Source organism: Gasterosteus aculeatus, chromosome 1 (genome assembly GCF_964276395.1).
Source record: "Gasterosteus aculeatus chromosome 1, fGasAcu3.hap1.1, whole genome shotgun sequence".
Classification (NCBI taxonomy): Eukaryota; Metazoa; Chordata; class Actinopteri; order Perciformes; family Gasterosteidae; genus Gasterosteus; species Gasterosteus aculeatus.
The window spans coordinates 18,383,394-18,400,710 of NC_135688.1; the positions used below are offsets into that span (position 1 = coordinate 18,383,394).

The 17,317-nt window shown below is 45.4% G+C and overlaps 2 protein-coding genes across 4 annotated transcripts; both read left to right on the plus strand.

The window, feature by feature from the left end:
• Window positions 1-260: 260 nt before the first annotated feature.
• Window positions 261-9,305, plus strand: LOC120816123 (flotillin-2). Of its 2 annotated transcripts, none has more exons than XM_040171504.2 (11): window positions 261-500; window positions 1,798-1,879; window positions 2,771-2,861; window positions 3,320-3,443; window positions 3,680-3,798; window positions 4,919-5,032; window positions 5,133-5,252; window positions 5,340-5,554; window positions 6,274-6,457; window positions 6,901-7,050; window positions 7,535-9,305. In XM_040171504.2, exons 3-11 carry the CDS (start codon window positions 2,772-2,774, stop codon window positions 7,571-7,573), a joined length of 1,155 nt encoding a protein of 384 aa, XP_040027438.2. In that variant the 5' UTR covers window positions 261-500; window positions 1,798-1,879; window position 2,771; the 3' UTR covers window positions 7,574-9,305. The 2 variants fall into 2 exon arrangements, with proteins under 2 accessions (XP_040027438.2, XP_040027419.2); XM_040171485.2 differs by having other exon boundaries at window positions 316-677.
• A 649-nt stretch (window positions 9,306-9,954) lies between these two features.
• On the plus strand, window positions 9,955-16,919 carry LOC120816111 (protein FAM222B-like). Of its 2 annotated transcripts, none has more exons than XM_078087172.1 (3): window positions 9,955-10,519; window positions 11,441-11,568; window positions 11,883-16,919. In XM_078087172.1, exons 2-3 carry the CDS (start codon window positions 11,487-11,489, stop codon window positions 13,889-13,891), a joined length of 2,091 nt encoding a protein of 696 aa, XP_077943298.1. In that variant the 5' UTR covers window positions 9,955-10,519; window positions 11,441-11,486; the 3' UTR covers window positions 13,892-16,919. The 2 variants fall into 2 exon arrangements, with proteins under 2 accessions (XP_077943298.1, XP_040027392.2); XM_040171458.2 differs by having other exon boundaries at window positions 9,955-10,101.
• The last annotated feature ends 398 nt before the right edge of the window (window positions 16,920-17,317 follow it).

Genomic DNA, 17,317 nt, shown 5'->3' on the forward strand with positions numbered 1-17,317 from the left:
TGTTTTAACTATTACTACTATATAGAATTTGACATTTTAAAATGTGGCTAAAAAAATGAACAAATAATTACGTATTTGTCAAACGTGATTTACATAGCTTGCCCACATATTTTAAGCTAAAAGAGCTGACAAAATTCTTTCAATTGTTGTCAAGTTTAATGTAATGAGCATGCATGAGAACATATTACCACTTCCGGTAAATCCTTTCAAAATACACTGTCAAAATGTATACAACCAGAAAGAGAGCCAGTAAATGAAGCGTTACATTTAGGTGAAGCTGTAAATGGCGGTAACGTTAGTGCTCCACCCGCACTGCTGTGAGCCGGTCCAATCCCGTCTCCCCATCACACGGCGTGACCACGTTAGTAGCAAAGCTAACACGACGCAACCTTAGCGCGTCTCCTTGCTCTCGTGCAAGTGTCGCCGCGTTGACGAGCGTTACGTCACGTCCTTCAGGCGGGGCGGGCGCCGTGTTGTTGCTGCCGTCATCGTGCGAGACCGTAAGACCTGTTCTCCGCCGTCCGGCCTGGATTAAAACCACGGGGATTTTCTGTTTGTTTACTTCATCGATTCAGCCAAAGGGTCCTTCTGTTTGCCAGTTGTGTTATTGAGCTTTTTCCGAGTGAGCATGGGGAGCTGCTTGACCGTCGGGCCGAACGAAGCCCTTGTGGTCTCCGGTAAGGTGTCCCCGGCTGTCCTCTGGGAATGAGGACCAGCGGACCCGCTGCTGTCCGAGCGGGGACGTGATTCCTTCGTGTTCGCGTGTGCGGTAATCGACTGCTTAGTGCCCACGGTGCGGAGCATCTGTTTGGACCGTTATTCGCGGTTTACTTGCCACCGTTATGCCGTCATCGCTACTTAACCGACCACACAGGCGTCACGACGCCTAAAATAAGCTAAAATAAGCCAATTATCGGTGCAAATGGAGTCATCGCTGCGGTCCGCGGGAGCCTCTTCGTGGAGGCCGTGCGGCTGCTCATCCTCCCGTTGCTTTAATGTCACGTTAATAATTATATCAAATAACATAATGCTGCCGCACAGAAGCCTCGTTAGCTCACCAAATGTTTTTGCATAACTAATCGGCGCCAGATACCAGTGGTCGAAAGTAACTAAGTTACGTTACTGTAACGGATTACTTGACTAATGCGTGTTTTATTTTGTGCATGCTTCTATTTCACTGCATTTCAGAAGGCAATATTCCACTGCATTCATTCACATTTTAAAATGATATATATATTTACTAACGTAGCCAGCAGCATTTATGTTAACTTTCCTCAAATAGGTTCCAAAATGATAAATATAAGCATCAAAGTGTTTTTATATGTGCTGGCTAGTGATAAAAATATAATATTTGATATAATTTCACACTTTGTAAGGACATATTCTGATCGATTAGTACTTAGAGTACTTTTACCGTTGCCACTTCAATTTGCTGATAATGCATCTCTAGTTTAACGTATGTGACTTTTGAATTGGTTCTTATTTGTAATTGAGTATTGTTTACTTTTAGAAAGGATTTGAGTATTTCTTCCTCTACTGGCACTCCGGGTATCTTTAGGATTATGGCCGTGTTGATCTAAGAGATATTTAATTTCTCTTCTTTTCGTTTTTGTCTGAAACATTTTAAAGCCCTGAAAATGAAAAATAAATCCGTAATTCAAGAAGGAAACAATCCCACACTACAAAGATTGGTTTCAATCAATTCGACTCGCAGATATTTGTTGGACAAACCCTCAAGCTGCATGAATCTTGACTCAATCAGAAGACCTTGTGTTAATACAGCTGTTCTTCTCTCAGGTGGCTGCTGTGGCTCTGATACAAAGACCTACGCCGTGGGCGGCTGGGCTTGGGCTTGGTGTCTCATCTCGGACACCCAAAGGTAATAGCATTGTCAAAATGATGTGGCTCATTTATGATAACTCAAAAACAGAGCTGACTTTCAGTAGCTCCTTGAAACGCCTTCGTGCCAGCAAGATAAGCGGATTATGATATGAAAAGCCCTCTAATCAAACGCGTTAAGACCACAGCTGAAATGGGCTTTTCCCGTCTTAGAAGTCCGTCCCCTGATCCAAACCAGTGTATATTCACAAGTGGAGGAGGAAAGCTGGTCTGCCGTCCTCCATCTAGCGCCACACTTTGTTTTGTTGTTTGCATCACTGCAAAATATGCACCATCCTGTCAAAGGTGCCGTTTCACCGGACAGAGGCATTTATCAGGTAATTGTTTTGGCCACAGTTGTCGTTGGCCGGTCGATCTCTGCCAGGAGAAAAGATGAACCTTTATATGTGGACCCCAACCTTTTACTCTGGATAAATATTTTAAAGATAGATAGATAGATAGATACTTTATTGATCCATCAAGAGGGAAATTTTGGTATCACAGCAGCATGTACAGGGAAGAAAATAGAATAAAAAGATACACATTATATACAATGTAATAAGAGAAATATTAAATTATTAAATTAAATAAATGAAACAAAACGTGCCCAAACAGTATAAACATTTTAATTCTAACATTTAGTCGTAGGCTCTAGAAATGGATTGAGACAAATTTCCCTGATCATCAACAGATGGCCTGTTAAAGCGGAAAACACCTTTCTGGATGTTTATACACACACTGTTGTTCATTTCTGTTGCATTTAACATGTATGTATGTTTTAACCTTATAGCGTCACATTCCATGTATCCCAACAAAAATGAGCATTTGACATCCACAGATTTGATTGTGCTGTTCTACAGCTTCCTCTTATAACGGCATGTGTTGTTTGTAGGATGACCCTGGAGATCATGACTCTGCAGCCCCGATGTGAGGATGTGGAGACTGCAGAGGGGGTCGCCATCACTGTCACCGGGGTGGCTCAGGTAAGACCCAATGCTAGTGGCGCACGCACACACACACACACACACACACACACACACGGAGCACGGCTGGTTGAGGCCAACCACTGAATCTCAATGTTTTTATTCTCACTCAAATGTTTCTTTAGTGCAGAATATTGGAAACTACTATGTGCAGACAGTTGGAATCTGACTGGTTTACTTGTTCTATGATCAATTCTAGTAGTTAGATATTTGTAGTTTATTCAGGCTAAGTTGTGCGGATGCTTGTTGTCGAGATGACGTTCAACCTTTGAGACCTTCACCCTCAAAGCAAAACAAGGCCGCCCTCGTCAAACACGAAAATAATTATTGATGAAAGCCGCTTTTGTATTTCTGAAGTGCAAAATATATATTTGCTACTTGCACCGAAATCAATGTATCTGCACTTGTATAGAATGCAAAATACAATAAGACCCAGCCCTTATCTTTGTCTTCCTCAGGTGAAAGTGATGACCGAGCACGACTTGCTGGCGGTCGCCTGTGAGCAGTTCCTGGGTAAATCAGTCATGGAGATAAAAGCTGTGGTCCTGCAGACTCTGGAGGGACATCTGCGCTCCATTTTAGGTACGGATATGCGTCACATTTAAACAATGCTGTTTGTTAATATTCAGAGACCTGAATTTGTTTTCTGACCGGCCTGTGTACATCATTTACTTGAGTGGTGTTCGAGCACAATGTCCAGAATATTTCCACGGTGCCGTATTTCAATTTCATCTCTTGTTTAAAAAAACTGTACAAGACTGCCGCTGGCTTGTGGGGAGTAGAATTTCAAACCAACTGACAGTGTCTCCCTTTGCCAGGAACCTTGACTGTGGAGCAGATCTATCAGGACAGAGACCAGTTTGCCAAACTGGTGAGGGAGGTAGCGGCTCCAGACGTGGGCCGGATGGGGATCGAGATTCTCAGCTTCACCATAAAGGTGGGTTGGCAGCCCGCAGGGTCCAGATAGGTGGTTGTCTCAGGATGTCTGATCCCATGTTGACCGTATTCTGTCGTAGGCCATAAGTGCTGCAGTTACGTTTACATGACATGAACATGTTACGGTGGATGCTGGCTTACAGCTCCTCGCAGTAGTAAAAGAAAGCGCTGCATTCCACTTGACCGTCAAAGACATCCACCCGAGCACATTCGTCCACGCGATCAGCTGAGGAAGCACCAAGGTGTTTATAAGGTATAAAGGACATTCAGTCATTTCCAGTCAAGCGGCATAAACTTTTAACAGCTGTCCCGCTTGTCTTCATAGTTCTGTGGTGTCCAACAAAGCTGTACGAATGTTTCAGCCATTTAGATGAAATCAAACAAACTCTCTTCTCGCACTAATTCAGCAGGTGTGATTCATTCTATTTATTGTGATATATTTTGCTGCCATGACAGTAGCGTGACACATCACCAGTGACTCCAGCAGGCCGCTCGTGTTTATGGGCTCAGCGGTACTGTGGAGATCACACAAACGCGAGGCAGCAGCCGCCCTCATCTTGTTTTCAGATCCACCAGATATGTTTTTATCTGCCGTCGTGGCTGCTGCTCCTTAGAGAAGGCGTCTCTGGCTGCACTGATGGACTGGCACCCCCTCCTCATGTGCACTTTGCTGTTGTTTAGAACTAATTGAAGTGTGCTGGAGATCGCATCGCTTAGCTGAGAGCCCAGACTGCATGTGGTGCACATCAGGGAGTCCAGATGTTTTTTTTATGTGTTCGAGGAGGCCTTAGACATTTGTGGGTTGTCTTTATAGTGTTTTTCTGGTGTAGATATTATACGGAAGAACAGAACATTCCTTTCATGTCGTTTTTGGATGTAGCTGAGGCCTCGCAACCAATCATACGGCCCCTGTGAATGAGGCCTTTTGTCCCTGTAACTATTTCAGGGCGGATGTGGAAAATCAATAGGAATTTGCGGGTTGCGCGCCGAACAAATATTCCAATATCTGTGGTGAGCCTAACGCGATATTCAGGCGTCCACTGCATACTTCTGATAAAAAAAGACGTTCATCCTTCCTGTCTGGAAACCTCTTCCTCACACCTGTTTGTGTGCGCTGGCAGGATGTGTACGACAAACTGGATTACCTGAGCTCTCTGGGGAAGACCCAGACTGCAGCCGTGCAGAGAGACGCAGACATCGGCGTGGCCGAGGCAGAGAGGGATGCTGGGATACGGGTAAGGAGCCTTTGGCAGGGGGGGGGGGGGGGGGGGCACGCTGAGAGGTTGGATTCTGTCGCGCACAAGAACCCACTGCTTTACTTTGTTGCCTCAAAAGGAAGCTGAGTGTAGGAAGGAGATGATGCACGTCAAATTCCAAGCTGACACCAAGATGGCCGACTCCAAACGGGAGCTGGAGCTGCAGAAGGCTTCTTTCAACCAGGAAGTCAACACTAAGGTAAAGTCTGAACTGAGCAGGTTTCAGACATGATGTGTGCAGCCTCAGGCGCGTGTGTGTGACAGTCTCGTGCACTGACGTTTTCAGAAAGCAGAGGCCCAGCTGGCCTACGAGCTGCAGGCAGCCAAGGAGCAGCAGAAGATCCGCCTGGAGGAGATTGAGATCCAAGTGGTGCAGAGGAAGAAGGAGATCACCATCGGGGAGAGGGAGGTCGCTCGGACGGACAAGGAGCTCATCGCCACGGTCAAGAGGCCTGCTGAGGCCGAGGCCTACAAGATGCAGCAGCTGGCTGAGGGGCACAAGTCAGTGAGAAAGTCCTCTGCCAAAGTGACACGTGGATAGTTCTGTGAGCGTTTCCAACTAGTATGCCCTCATATCTACCACTAGAAAGGGCAGAGAGGAACGATCCTCATTGGAGATCCAAAACATCTGGTCAAGAGATCATATCAAAATGCAATTTAACAGCTCAGTTATTTGTTTCTCTCTTTATGACCACAGGCTTGTAACCTTTGTAGCCAACACACCGTGTGAATATGATTTGCTCGTGACAACAGTCCAAATGTAAAAGCAGTAAACATATTTGTAGGCGGAGGAGAAACATCTGGTTGCTGAAATTCCAGCTGAGCCAGAGTCATGCACAGGAAAAGGGAGTAAAGCGGCAGTAAAAATGGCACGCCCGTGTCCAATAAAGGTGTTTTTGAAGGCGCTTCTCCTTTATATATTTACTATTGCGTTTCAATTATATGAAGCAAAGCTATTTCTTATCCGATTACCTGATTAATCAAAGGAATGGTCTTTATAGTACTCGCTTGTGAAATGAATTGATAGCGACTGGCCTTTTGGTCACGCAGCTTCAAATCAATGTTACACTTTGGGTTACATTTCAGTGAGGTAAATGTTTTTAAATAGTTCTGCTGAAACCCAATTTGGAAATGTTGTATGATCAGAAGCAATCACCATGTTGTGAGATGTATTGTGGGAATATATCCTTACTGAAGCGTGCGTGTGTGCCCTGCATCAGGATAAAGACGGTGCTGATAGCACAGGCTGAGGCAGAGAAGATCAGGAGGATTGGAGAGGCGGAGGCGTGCTCCATCGAAGCAGTGGGCAAGGCGGAGGCTGAGAAGATGAGGCTGAAGGCCGAGGCTTACCAGCAGTACGGAGAAGCAGCCAAGACGGCTCTGGTCCTGGAGGCCTTGCCCATGGTAAAACACAGATGGGTTCCTTTAGGCTCCATAATGCACAGGCCTTTTACTGCTTGGAGTTTAGTTCAAGAGAACTCTTTATTTTTGTTCCACTGGCTTGTTGGCACACACTCTTTGTAGAAATCGATGCCCCTCTCACATCTGCCGGTTAAATCAGTTACTGACAAGCAATGTTACCTTAGCTTAAAAAGATAGGACACATAAATCTGGCTATCAGAATCTTTAAATCTTTGGTTTATTTTAATTTTTTTTACACAAACACCCATAAAGCCGTAGCTTGATAGCTTTAAAAACTAGCAAGCTGTTTGTGATGTAAAAGGACACAGCGACATTGCCACAAGTTCTCGATGATTCATAGGTCCTTATCCTACGACCAGATCCCATGAGCTCGCTGTGTGAGCTTATTTCCTGCTTACGGTCAACATTTATCCGTGTCTTTGCAGATTGCTTCCAAGGTGGCGGCGCCGTTAGCCAAGACCGATGAGATCGTGATCTTGAGTGGGGAGAGCAGCCGCGTGACGGGCGAAGTCAACCGCCTGCTGGCTGAACTCCCCGTGTCTGTCAATGCTCTCACTGGAGTGGACCTGTCAAAGGTAAGCGTGGCTTTGTGACAACCTGAGTGGATGTGTTGTGTTACCAAACTATCAAATATAAAAGCAGTTATGGGAATCAGATCTGATAATGTGGTTTGGTTACTGACATGTGATGGCCCTCATTTTGGGACTAAACAAAAAGACTTAAATTAGCTTCTGTTTGTTCATGTACATACAGTAGTTTATTTTACTTTGCTGTAATCGATCGGGGCAACTTATCGTCGTGTCTACTAAAGGTGACACCATTTTGGAAGGAACCGGCTTACCGTCAAGGACACTGTACAGTTCTGTAATGCAAACATACAATCAGATGGTGCATAGATGTTGGATTTTAGCACAGAAAAAGTCAGGCTTTAGGAAAATTCAGACCAGTGAATGTGGGGAAAAAGGAAAAATGCACTGTGGCTAAATTCTGGGAAATCCACAAAGGTCGTGTCTCCCAGCATCCGGTTGGATAATCCGTCTTGGTGTTTCTCTCCAACAGATCCCGTTCCTGCAGAAGATGGCCAACGCTCATGCCTAAGATGACCACACACACACACACACACACACACACGATTCCAGTGTCCGTCGTCCGCACTCTGATGGACAGCCTTTAATACACTTGAAGAATTCTTTTGTTTTCTACGTACGAATATACTGTATACCAAGTGAATTGGAAACCTCTGGTGCCTTACTTTATACAGGGCCAGAATATCTGAACGCACTGCTGCTCACGCAAAAGATTTCCATTTTTTTTATTTCAGTTTTAACAGGTTTTTTTGTGATTTAATTTATTTTGTATTCGGATTGTTTACATTGAATCCCATGGGAGAGGAGAGCTGCTGTTACACTGGTGTGATGGCTGACGTACCAGCTGTGTCCCCCCAACACCTCGTCTATGGGGTCTGCGCTCTCACTTCTTACACTCTGCATGCGGCCTTCTTCATTTGTACGCCTCTGTCTTTACTGTACGACACGTCAGCTATCGCAATCTTTTTCTTCTGTATATTGTACATGTTGTAATTTGTAACTATTTATGTTATTTTACGCGTTGACTTTTTTTTTTACAATGTCAGAGGTGCTTGAAATCTTATAAGAAGACCCCCCCTATCTTGTGCAATTGCTGTTGTTAGCCCTGAAATATGTTTAATCCTCTAAAAACTGTTGATATCAGGCTCTACACATAATACATTATTCATATGCTGGCAGGGAAATGGGATGCAAAATCTGATCGGAGCTTGTGGTCCTATGATATTCATAGTAGGTTTAAATATAAAGTTTAGTATTCTTGGCTTGATTATATTTTTTTAATGATTTGGTGTTTTAGGAATTACAGAAAACCGTGGGGGAAAAAAAGCTTTCAATTGTCAAAGAAGACCAGCTTAGAGTTGTCTTTTAATTTTCATATTATGAGAAGGACTTGTGGACAATGCATAGTAGTTCATCAATAGATATCCGTAGATGCTAAGAAGCCATGTCTGACACGGAGCGTCGACCAACCTTTCATAGAAACTTTGTTTTTGATGTTTGTTTTTTCATAACTGACAGGAAATATAGAAGGATCTTCTACTTTTAACTTATCAAAAATGTGTTTTATCTACTTAATTGAGTGATGCCGATGTTTGCAAATGGTCAAGATGCTTTGTTGTTTTCAATGTCTAATGCACCAAAATTTTAAGTGTCAGTGCGGCATTAGAAACGTTTTCATGGAATTGAAAAAATCTGCCATGAAATGTGTTTCACCCACTTAGACACTTCCAGAAGGACTGAATCCTGCTCGTCTCTTCTCCTGCTGTGAAGAGCTGCACTCACTCACCCCAAACTAGCAGGACAGTGCTCATTAGTTTTTAGACACAAAAATAAATGGTGGTAGTTTTTATGTGCGGCTGAAGAAACAGACAGTATGGGCGTCATGTTCCAATAGGACTGTTATTAGTGTTGTTAATATTATTTGTATTGGTGCTCCTGAGTTAATTTTATATTTATGGCATTCTTTGCTGATATAGTGACTCGACAAATACTGTGACCACAATGACTTGTTTGGCTGCAACTGTGTCGTGTGTGTGTGTGTGTGTGTAGAGAAATAGATATATCTATATCTATGGATATAGATATATGCAATTTACATATTGTGTTGTATTTCCTAATGTTATTTACAACACTCCAACGACAGTGACTTTCTGTATGCTCTTGCTGCATGTCATACACCTGTGCTCTGAATAATCCTTTCTCTGATCTAATTGTCATTCTAATAAATTGAAAATTCCATGATATATTTTTTTATTTATCTATTTACAGTTGATTCGAAATTCACATTCTTCTCTGACTCTACTTGAACTTGCAATGAAAAATGTGTTGAACACTTCCTTCACCATTGCCTACTCATAGTGGTTGGATTTAAGTTAATTCAATCAGGTACTGTACTTGAATGTTTCCAGCCTGTGATCCCTCTTTAAGCCAATATTGTACTCTTTACTCCACTACTTTTATTTGATGACTTAAATGATCTTCTATTGAGGTTATTGATACAACAATCACTGAACCAACACATTATAATATTTCCTTTACATTGAAGAAAACATAAATGCATCAATAACCATTAAGCCTAATTCAATCCCCAGTGTTTCATTCTGAAATGGGCAATTCTGCACAATGAGCATCGTAGCTATTAGTAGTCAGTAATCTGACGTTAATTAATGTACTACCCTATTTGAACGCCGTACTATTACATGCAACATTTGGTGTTGCCATTTTTACATAAGTAAACTATCTGAGTGCTTCTTATAACACCATCTACTACGCTCTTGAGCTTTTTTATACTCGTGGCTTTAACGTTATAACATCCCGTCTCTGGAGTTATTGGACAGGCGTTTAGCGTCGACGCCTAAACGCAGGGACCGGAGGTCCTGCTGGCCCTCTGCGCATGCGCGACAGACGTTAGTCTCCGTAGCCAGACAGCAGCAGCTCGGAGAACCAACACCGGGGATGTTCTCTTCATTATTTCTCAAAAACAATATAAAGACTAAATTTCAACACAATGAAGTTCCCCTACTCATAGATTCGTGAGGAGTAAGTATCATGCTCTTACATTTGAGTTGCGTCGGTGTTTCACCGTCAAGGAAAAGCTAAAGTTTGCTAACCAGCTGGCCTGGTCACAATAAGCACAAAGAAGCTCCTTATTTATTGTCACTCCTGCTGATCTATTCAGCAATGTAATCTTCTGATACCCCGCCACGGCCTGTAAAGCTCGTGTCTGCTCGCAGAAACAGCCCCGCTTCGTGTATTACGTGTGTGCTAGCGGCAGCTAGTGAATTACAGCAGATTGAGACCGGGTTGCTAGTCGGAAGGCTAACGTTGTCTCGCTGCAGACAGGCTGTCCCAAAGTGGACCGACCTCCCTCATGGGGCTCAATTAACTGCGATCCGACACGCCCGGTGTTCCGGTTAATTCAGGGGGCTAGCTGAGGACCACCCGGTAGATCCGCTCGGTAGGTGTGACACGTCTGTAGAAAAAGTCATAATCATTATCGAGTCCGCGTAGATGAGGATCCCGTGTTCCCCGTAGACTCACTGCGTCCTGCTGAGGGGTAAAACAACCCAGCACGCCCGCGTCAGTGTGGAACCACTGGTCTGTATTTGCATTGCGATCCGATAAAGAGCCGGAGGTTGCATCGGATGGTTGAACACGTAGAAAGCGTTCGACTCTCTGAAGGACAGTTGCTGTCAATTCTCAGAAATAGACAGAGGCCTAAAGCTAAAACCAAGCACAACAAAGCGGGTCAAACGTACAGATACAGATTCAGAGAGAAACAGCTAAACGATATTTGCCAGCAGTACTGGAAGGAATGTGTACATGACAGTGTACATGTACACAGAAAAACCTCCAGAGATAAGATTCCACCATTATGACGGTCGCGTGGACGTGAACTAATGCTGACTCATAAACCGTCTGCAAACCTGTGATGAATCTGCGAAATAATATGTGACGAAACCAAAGGGTTTCGTCACATAGGGCATTAACGCCACAGCTAAGGCTTCTACAGATTTCTATTTCAATTCCTAGAATAACCTCGTTTGGCCATTTAAAGCTGCTGTATGATTTATTATTTTAAGTAGATTTGAAGAACAAAAAAAGTATTTTAATCTGTGCGTGTTTGTTATTTTTGTTAAACCTGATGTCACTTTTCACGTGTAAGAATAATCCGCCCCTTCCACACAGTGAGGCATACTTCTTATCAATGAAAGCGCCGTCAGATCCGAACTCAGCCCACGTATCTGTATTGCAACTGAAAAAATTGAATCTGCGCCCTTACTGGGGTACAATCTTTATGACACACACGTCAGATAGGGTGCACACAGCCAGCTTCACTCCGCCGGCTGCTGACTGGTTCCTGCTGTTTGTCCCGCAGTATGGTGAGGAGAAGGTGTCCCGTGCTGCATTAGCGTCAGAGTGATATGCTGGCCTGTCTGCCGGCATCAGGTGACCCTACCGCCAGACTTCTCCTTCGCACGCAGATGAACACTGGACTTCAGAAATGTGAGTCCCTCTTCCGCCTTGTTGTGGCCATATTTGCCGTTCTGTTGTGATTATGGAACATGGTGTCACAGATTGACCCTAAAAGCTTCCGTTGAAGAGCCGTACAATGCTTTTATAGTGTAAACGTAGGCTGCCGGACAGCTTGGATAATAGAACATCTTCAATAACTCCAGCTGTACTCTTAAAAACATCAACTTTGCCATATTTGTGCATTTATACTAAAAAACTACAATTTCATACTGTTTGAAAGTTGAGAATGTCGGTTCCTTGCTGGGTATTAGTGTTTGTCTGACCTCACCTTACACACGTTGCAGGGGAAACTACACAGAAGATGAGATCTGCCAGCTATCCAACCCCAGCAGAGTTGGATGCCTATGCTAAGAAAGTTGCCAACAGCCCTCTGACCATTCAGATCTTCCCAAACAGTGTCAAAGTACCTCAAAGGAAGCACATTCGCCGCACAGTCAACGGGCTCGACACGTCCTTGTCCGGCCAGCGCCACAGTCCCTACCCGTCTCAGGTCAGCTCCAGTCAGGGTCTGCTGGCCGTTCTCCGCGCGCCCGCCAAAGGAGTCGTCAAAGAGTCGGACGGCAGCCGCACCAGGCACTTCCAGAAATCCGCCATGAACCCTCACAGCGGGGCGTACGGCGCTCAAAGCACTTTAAATCTCTCTCAACCAGCCCCTCACCTACAAGGCCCGCCTCAGAAGCAGTGCATGGTTCACCCGCAGTCGCTGCAGCAAAGCATGACTCATGCGATGACTTTACAGCAGCCTCAAACCATGCCACACCCGCAGGCTGTACAGCAGAGGAGCTTGGCTCATTCGCACGCTCTGCAGCGGCAGCAGAGTTTGTCCCAGGTCCTCACTCCTGAGCAGAGATTGACTCACCCGCAGAGCATACAGAGGCAGCAGAGTCTGCCTCACCCCCAACCGCAGCAGCACCAGATCCAGCCTCATCCCGCGGTCGTACCACAGCAGCATCTTTCTCACCTGCAGACGCTGAAGCATCCGGCGGCTCCTCCGCAGGCTTTACACGCACAGCAGGGACGGACTCAAGACCTGCGCCACATGTCCGACGGGGCCCAACTTCCGAGCATGCAGCACGCCCAGGGGCTAGGCGGCCCGCAGCCCGCCCCCCAGGCTGCAGGCACGGCACTTCAGACCAATAGCCTTCAGCAGCCCCCGCCGGGGGCGTACGGGCTCCGGAAGCCCCCAGATGCCGACGCCCCACCAAATGTAACTGTATCTACCTCCACCATCCCGCTGTCCATGGCGGCTAGCCTGCACCAGAACAGGCCGAGTGACCTGAGCAGCATCGTGCACCAAATCAACCAGCTGTGTCAGGCACGGGCCGGTATGGGCTCCACCTCCGTCTGCGAGGGCCAGATCGCCAACCCCAGCCCGATCAGCCGCAACCTGCTGATCAACGCCAGCTCCAGGGTGTCCTGTCACCACCCGGCCCTGGGCTCCGGGCCCAGCTGCCTCATGGTGGGACCCTCGGACAAAGCCTTGGCTCAGACTCCCAATGCTGCACTCCACACTCTGCCCAGTTTAGCTGCAACTAATAGCATACCTGCCTTTCATGCAGACCCCGAGAAGGTACAAATGCAGCAGCTGCAGCATTTACATCAGCAGAAACAGCTACAGCTGCAACAGCAGCAGCAGCAGCAGCAGCAGCAGCAGCAGCAGCAGCAGCAGCAGCAGCAGCAACAACAACATTTACAACATCTGCAGCAGCTGCAGCAGCAGCAGCGCTCCTGGGCCCAGCATCAACTGGCCCACATGCAGCAGCCCCCCGAGGGGGCCCATCCCTGCAAGAACCCAAGGATGGAGCCTCCAACCGAGTGTGCTTTTCCCTCTCGAAACCTCAACTATTCCCACAAGCTCCCTAACGCCGCACAGTCCTTCAACCTGAAGCACGCCTCAGACAAAGGCCGGCCGTCGTCCCCCATCAACTGCCCAGTAGGTTCTATGCCTTACATTAATGGCCACTACATGCAGCCGCCGTGGGGCGGCATTCCGGCCACAGCGGGTAACACTGGATCCGGCCCTCAGGACCTCCCCGGAACGTTCCAGGGAGTGCAAGTCGCTGCCTCCGCAAACCGCATCCCGGGTGCAAAGTATCGGCCAGGCAAAGAGGGTCCTCCTGACCAGGCCAAGCTGATGCAGAATGTGGATTTCTTAGGGGGCGACTTCCAAATGCCCAGCTTTCAGGAGCAAAACATGGGTGTGATGGAGAAGATGCACAGGTCGGCCATGGGCCCAGTTCAGGAGCCCAATAATGGCAGCGGCGTTCACTCCCATCACCCAGGCTACCGTTAAACCCCCTCCCCTTATTGTGTTTTGAGCGCTATCTCTACAGCTCCTGTAGTTTATACTTTTAGATCTTGCAAGTGATCAATTACACTTTAGTTGCTCCAGAGCTCGATTTGTAGACCCCATCAGGTTGTGATGTTTCAAAGTATTCCTCAGGTCTTAAGCCATGTTGTACCTTTGTTGCAGATGAAGGTTTTTTTGTTTTCAGATTGTTGTCCACTGTCGAGTAGAATTCCACTTCTTTTATTACTGGCATGGATGCGCTGCTTTTTGTTCAAGTATACATTATGTTCTAAAATATTCATTTGCAGATGAGAAGCTTGCCACATGGCTGTTTCCTAGGTTAACATGTCAAAATGTTTTTTGTTTTGTTTTTGTTTTTTAGCTTTTGTGTCCTTACAACTGGCCAAAGGCAAGATATTAGGATATCCTTGTGTGGTGTTTTTGGTTTGTTGCTATTTATCCTCTTGTGATCCATAAGTTACATGTATATGCAATTAATAAGACTGTTGATAAGGCTTTGGTCCCAGAGGCTCCCTCTTGTGTTTTGAGGTTTACACTTATAAGCGGGGCCCTGCTCCTCCATCAGGAATACAACATGGCTTCTGAACTGCACCGTTGGTGGTGCAGCTCATTTTTTTTTTCTGCATGGTTCACAGTACACATACACGGCTCACTAATCTGATAAAAAAGGTGACATGGCTAATACTAGCATAACGACAGTAACCTTCTTCCTTTTGTTAACTCTTTGTTCGGTAAGTCGAAAGGGCCCTCGTGTGTGCGTGTGATATCTCAAGAATGGCGTTGGAAGAACTCGTTTTACCAGCTCTATTTGTTGCGTTTCTATAAACATCCCACTTGAACGGTAGAAATTCTTTCTTGGATGTTAACCTGTCATCTGGCGAAAGAAGCACAAACTCCCTGAGCCCCTGTTTGTCTGTATCCAACGTGTCGGCATGTGATTGATCACTTGCAAGCGTGCGAGTACTCAAAATAATGCAAGCTGGGAAGACGCTTTCCCCTGAAGTGGTGTGGACGCTCCTCCTGGTCCTCCGCCCCGCCGTGGCTCTGCTACCTGTAAAGGCAAAGCGAGGACATTTAAAGCTTGCCAAGTCCAGCAGGAAGCTCTTCAGGTTGATGTTTTCGGGGGAACAGGTTGCTCCTCATGCGGGGGTGGTGGGGCTAAAATGTCACAATAGATATCCTTTACTTAACACTTCCCTTAACTGACTTCCTTTACTGGGATCCCAACTTGTTTGTGGCCTCGTTGTGCGAGAGAGCGTGTGTTAATTTTTATTTTTCCCAGGAGCTTATTTGGCATTTAATGTGTATAGGCAAAGGAATGGGTGGTAATGTCTTGGATTTAAACATTAAGGTAATCATGCTACTCATACTTGATGAATCACCCATCCTACTGTCTCAAATGTTGCCTATCAAGGATTTTTAAAATATGAATAGTGTTTAGCAGAATGACTAGGTATGTAGAATTGGGTTGTAGCAGTTATTTTAAACTATTTGTACTGTTTTTTTTTTTGTTTTTTTTTATAGTTATGCTTAATAAATATCCTGATATAGTTTAATTTATTATTATTATTTTTGGACCGCTGTGTCCTGAAGCCATAGGTGTTTTCACATTAGGTGCCATAGGTGGGTCACACAGACGCATTGTGAACTTAGTCTGCCCTCTGGACGTCTAATAAGAGCTTCGCAGCCGTTACTCGGAGCGTCTTTCACAGCGCTGAGCGTTCTTCTTCTTCCTCCTCCGTTCTATGAATTGTCCTCGGAAACACAGCGCTGGCCAATGGGAGGCAGAGCGGCGAGGACGATGCCCAGACAGTGAGCGTAGGTGCAAGGTGTAGATTTTCTGGTATTTGGTCTTTATACCTAATGGCAGTTTTATTTTGTTTTGGTTCCCTGGCTCTTGTTTTTGATGTGCCTGCCCCTTAAAGCTGCTATAGACTTTGAAACTTAACATACACTAGTCTAATTTGTGTAGGCGTGTGTGTGAATAGTAATGATGTATGAGCTCTATCAGTGAAAATAAGTTCCTATTTATGTGGTGAAAATTGCCACCACTCAAATGCTGGAAAGTTTTCTTTATTCCAAATATATCTAATAACTGACCAGTATTTGGAATGGTTAAGTGATTTTCAGCAGTTGGACGTGTGTGTGTGTGTGTGTGCGCGCTTAATCAACACTAATCAATGCGACAGACCTGCCCTGTTTATTTTTGAACTGCCTCGTTACAACCCGACAGTCAGGTTCTACACTTTCATATGAAGTGCCTCCACTGGTGGGTGTGTGTGGCGTGGGTACTTGCACACAGGTGTGCGCGCCGGTAAAAACGTGCACAAGTTAATCTCTGACTGGGGACCAAGCTACTTAGTTATAACTACTGATACTGTGTAATGGACTTGAAGTCCTGAAGTGTGCCACGCCGGGACGTGTGAACTGTTTGCTGCTGACTCACCGACCAAAGCGACCAGGCGTGACCTCTGTAACCACCCCGGCGAGCTTGTATCGGGGACGGATGGTGACGAGCAACAACCCGGTGACATAAGGAGAGCTGCTGCCCTCGGTTGTCACGGTTACATCGAATCTTGTGAAGTAAATGTGTAAAGATGTGAACGGAGCGTTAAAAAAAGAAAAGAAATCTAGAGTGTGGTTCCTGTCTGCACCCCCAATTTGGTTTGGGCCAAGCAAGGGTCGGATGTTTTAAACGGACCTTTGCATGTGTTGTGGTTCCATTTCACAATGTCATCATGCAGAAATGTCGCAGTACGCGTGGACGTGCACTGTAAAATCCATCCAGCTGTCTGATGGCAATACTATTGGGACGACTCTGGATTTACTTTTACTCTGATCTGATTGTCTTTGATTAATTGAAGATGTATCATGTTGTGAACGGTGGTGGAGGGGGGCTTACTTTCTCTACTTTGTGAAAATGTGATATTCCAGTTTTGCCTAACCTTCAGGAATAAAAATGTCTTGCACAAACATTCCCCCTAACCAAAATAAAGTTTGCAAACACAAAGCCTTTTATGAGACTGTCTTTGCTATGAACACATTTATATTGGGAAAATTGAAGTGCTTATTAAGCAGCTCATTACTATTTATATAGGTATAATTCTAAACAGTCGCGGCTGATAGATTTTTTTTTTTTGGTAGAACATGTACGTATATATTGAGATGCACCTATGAAACTAGTTTGATTGGGAAACCAGATTGGCATCAGTGTGGTGAGGAAAGACCAACTCAAGCACCACCAATGAATTATTTTGGATAAAATGTCACTTCTCATCCACGTCCTGGTTGTGTGTCCTCACTGCTGCTTGTGTGTCCTGATGTATTAACGTCATGATTGCAGCAGGTGCAACACAGCTGCATGAGGCACGAGAGCATATCGTTTATCTACCGTATGACAGAATATAT

Coding starts and splice junctions, on each gene's coding strand:
- LOC120816123 (XM_040171485.2), top strand. CDS start 629: ATGGGGAGCTGCTTGACCGTCGGGCCGAACGAAGCCCTTGTGGTCTCC. Junction 3,444..3,679: donor ACATCTGCGCTCCATTTTAG/GTACGGATATGC, acceptor TCCCTTTGCCAG/GAACCTTGACTGTGGAGCAG. Junction 6,458..6,900: donor TCCTGGAGGCCTTGCCCATG/GTAAAACACAGA, acceptor GTGTCTTTGCAG/ATTGCTTCCAAGGTGGCGGC.
- LOC120816111 (XM_078087172.1), top strand. CDS start 11,487: ATGCTGGCCTGTCTGCCGGCATCAGGTGACCCTACCGCCAGACTTCTC. Junction 11,569..11,882: donor GAACACTGGACTTCAGAAAT/GTGAGTCCCTCT, acceptor CACACGTTGCAG/GGGAAACTACACAGAAGATG.